General features: G+C 51.8%; 2 protein-coding genes across 2 annotated transcripts; one reads left to right on the forward strand and one right to left on the reverse strand.

The window, feature by feature from the left end:
* ColSpa_04881 (alkanesulfonate monooxygenase) lies at window positions 1-1098 on the forward strand (the record flags this gene model as incomplete). Its single annotated transcript, XM_049271093.1, has 1 exon — window positions 1-1098. The coding sequence occupies one exon, from the start codon at window positions 1-3 to the stop codon at window positions 1096-1098; it is 1098 nt and encodes a 365-aa protein (XP_049127050.1).
* Window positions 1099-1336: 238 nt separating this feature from the next.
* Window positions 1337-3430, reverse strand: ColSpa_04882 (uncharacterized protein; the record flags this gene model as incomplete). Its single annotated transcript, XM_049271094.1, has 2 exons — window positions 1337-2265; window positions 2428-3430. The coding sequence occupies 2 exons, from the start codon at window positions 3428-3430 to the stop codon at window positions 1337-1339; spliced, it is 1932 nt and encodes a 643-aa protein (XP_049127051.1).

Here is a 3430-nt window from a genome sequence, read left to right on the forward strand (position 1 = left end):
ATGCCGACCGAATTTATCAGTGTAACCTTTCCCAACGCCTCTACGGAGATCGCTCCGATACCTGGTGCTGGCATTGACCCTGAATTCTTGGTCCGCTACGCAAAGAACTTGGACGACTATGGCTACAACTACACTCTCGTTCCCTATGGCTCCGACTCATTTGATCCTTTCACCATCGGCGCGACTATCGCTGCCGTGACCAAGAACGTCAGTGTAATTATCGCCCTGCGGCCAAACACCCTGTACCCTACAGTCGCTGCAAAGGCCCTGGCAACACTGGACCAGCTTAGCAAGGGGCGTGTTGTTGTACATTTCATCGCTGGCGGCAGCGATGCCGAGCAAGCCAAGGAGGGTGACTTTCTCTCTAAAGACGAACGTTACGGCCGCTTGGAAGACTACATCAAGATTCTGCGCCGAGCGTGGGAGTCGGATGCGCCCTTCGACTGGGACAGCAAGTATTACACCTTCAAGGGTTTCACCAACAAGGTCCGCCCTACCAAGGGTACAATTCCCGTCTCAGTTGGCGGCTCTTCCGCAGAGGCATACCGCATCGGTGGCTCCCTTGCAGACATTTTCGGACTTTGGGGTGAGCCGTTGAAGGAGACGAAGGAACAAATCGACCGCATTTACGCTGAGGCCGAGAAGGCTGGCCGCAAGGACCGGCCCCGCATCTGGGTTACCTTCCGTCCAATCATCGCCGAGACGGACGAGCTTGCATGGGCCAAGGCGCACCGCACGCTTGACGCACTCAAGGGCAACATCTCTGCTGGACAAGGCAAGTCAGGTCAAACAGGCCCGGAGCCCCAGAACGTGGGTTCTCAGCGTCTCCTCGACATTGCCAAAAAGGGCGAGGTCCAGGACCGTGCTTTGTGGTACCCCACTGTAACCGCAACCAATGCTCGGGGAGCGTCTACAGCTTTGGTTGGGTCTCCCAAGACTATCAACGACTCCATTCTGGATTACGTCGACCTCGGCGCTGAACTCATTTCCATTCGTGGCTACGACAACCTTAACGACGCTATCGACTATGGCCGCTACATCTTGCCTGCCGTCCGTGAGGAGTTGAAGAAGCGTGAGAACGGTGCTAACGGCGCATGATTGAGCGAACGATCTGTACTGCCGGTAAATAGTTGCGGATGAGAGCAGGGATGTTTGTACGAAGTCATGTAGACAGCCTCTTTAACGTAAAGCAGGACTGCAATGCACGGCGCTTTGAGAACATTCGAAATTGCAGTGAAGAGCTGAAACATGTCTCGAGATCAAAGTAGTTATTCGTAATTCATCAGTTTGACATCATGGCCATGTCTCATAGGCCCGTCGTTGCTAACTATTTCTCTTACGTGATGTACACAGACAAACGGCTGCCAAATGCATCACTCTTCTCCACCTGAATGTCTTTGCCGTGAAAGTCATGAAGAAGTAGCCAGCAGATCATTCTGAACACGAGCATACACCAAACGTCGTTGATTTGTTGCTCCTGGTCGTAACGCTGTGGCTCTCCAGAAGCTGTAGAAATAATTGACCTGGGCCCTCGCTCTCTCCGGGCCTTGTCAATGAGCATATGCTTGCAGACAACCTCGATAACGCGCTTGCGGACCGAGAACAGATAGATATCAGCAAGGACGCTGTGCCGCTCACTGGACGAAGCCGAGTCGAGTTTCTGCAAGAGGGATATCTCCTTCTGAACCTCTTCGCTTTCCTCGTTCACCGGGACACTAGAAGATGCACCCGGAAGGACAAAATCACTGAGATGATCTTTGTTCGCTCGGCTCTTATCCCTCGTGGCTATCATCACGGCCTTGTATTCTCCGTCTGTGTCATTTAGAATTCGTAGGATCTCTTGCAGGTGAACACGCAAAACATTCTGGACGAGGTTGATCCGGCTGGGGTGTGTGAGAAATTCGTCGCACCGGGCAATGGCCGAATGCAGAGCCATAACGAGGTCGTTAGAGTAGATCCTTTCTTCCGTGTTGTCAGTGGGCCTTAGGACTGCTTCAGGACCATCTCGAGACTCCAACTCTAGGAATTTGTCCTCAATCTTGCTGGCATCCTTGATGATTGTACCAACACATGAGCTTTCATTGACCTTCAACCTGGGTTCGTTGGCTGATGCCTCGCTCATGGCATGAACATAATCACCAAGGAATGTGCGCAGCGAAAATGCCTTTCTGTCCCAATGCCAGATAGTCGGATTTGGGAGCATACGGAACGCAGTACCAGGAATCTGGAGCACAACTCCAAGCATGCCTAGGATCTCGAACGCAACTATACAGACTTTGCGTCAGATCTCATTCCACTGATTCTCGAACCTGGACTTACTGGGAAATAGGTGAATATGACGTGTGTCTGGTAGTGACTTCCGGAAATACCTAACGGTGTTGGTGTTGCAACCGATCCCCACTAATGTTTCTGCGATTGCAGACATACTCCCAAGCTGGAGTGTTCCGATGTCTTTAGGCTCATCAGCGTACTTGTGGTTGTTGCTATTGTCCTTACGGAAGATCGTGGGACAGTACCCAAAGCAAAGTTCCTTGACGCGATTATTGGGAACGACACGGTTCTCATGGAACCAAGTCGGTCCGGTCTTCTTGAAGGTGAAGACGATGCCAAGGTCGTCGACATCATAGCCAGTGATACTGAATCCATTGCCCTGCGCGCGATAGCGATCCTCATTTCTGTTGAACTCTTTCCAGTGGACTCCTAGCATCCCAGCAATCTCAACTATATGGGTGATGGTGGTGGTGGCGTAAGGTTTCTTTAAGTTATCCGGCATGCTGTCCCAAGACTTTTTCTTTCGTTGCATCCCCACAGTGAGTGAATAGGTAACATAGGTAGTTGGCGCGTGAGGGTGACATGGTGTCTGGTCTTCCCACTGGGGGTTGTTGTGTCCGAAGTACTCGTTGTCCTGCCAGGTTCGTGACTCTCTCTCCATACGCTGGATGGCCATCAAGAGCCCCAGCCAGTTGGCAAGCTCGTTGTCTGCTGTATGGATGGCCTGGCGACTATTCCCAGCTCGCAGGCTCTTGTCGACCTCATCGTACTGCCTCTGATCCCACGTGAACGTCTTCTTGTAACTGTCAGATGTTCCTGTCATGTAGGTGATCTCCTTCTCTTCATGCAATCCGAGAGGGCCCCTGTGGTTCGTTGGAGGCGCGACGAAGATAACGGGAACTTCAAATTCCACTTCAAAGCGGAATTCGTACCATCTGAACCGGCGACGGGTGAATCGTGCCCAGTCACCCATGACCTTAGGAGTGCATGAAGAATACCCTGTTGCTGAGGCATAATATTGCTGAAGAGCCTGGAATATGGCAATGATGAAAGCAAAAACAGAAATGACAAGGGCAACAATAGCCACAATCAACTCCACCTGATTGTCGTCGCCGCCGCCAGTGCCGCCGCCGCCATCATTTGTGTTGTTTGAGGACAT

The sequence above is a fragment of the Colletotrichum spaethianum genome, assembly GCF_022836535.1.
Source record: "Colletotrichum spaethianum MAFF 239500 DNA, contig10, whole genome shotgun sequence".
Taxonomy (NCBI): Eukaryota; Fungi; Ascomycota; class Sordariomycetes; order Glomerellales; family Glomerellaceae; genus Colletotrichum; species Colletotrichum spaethianum.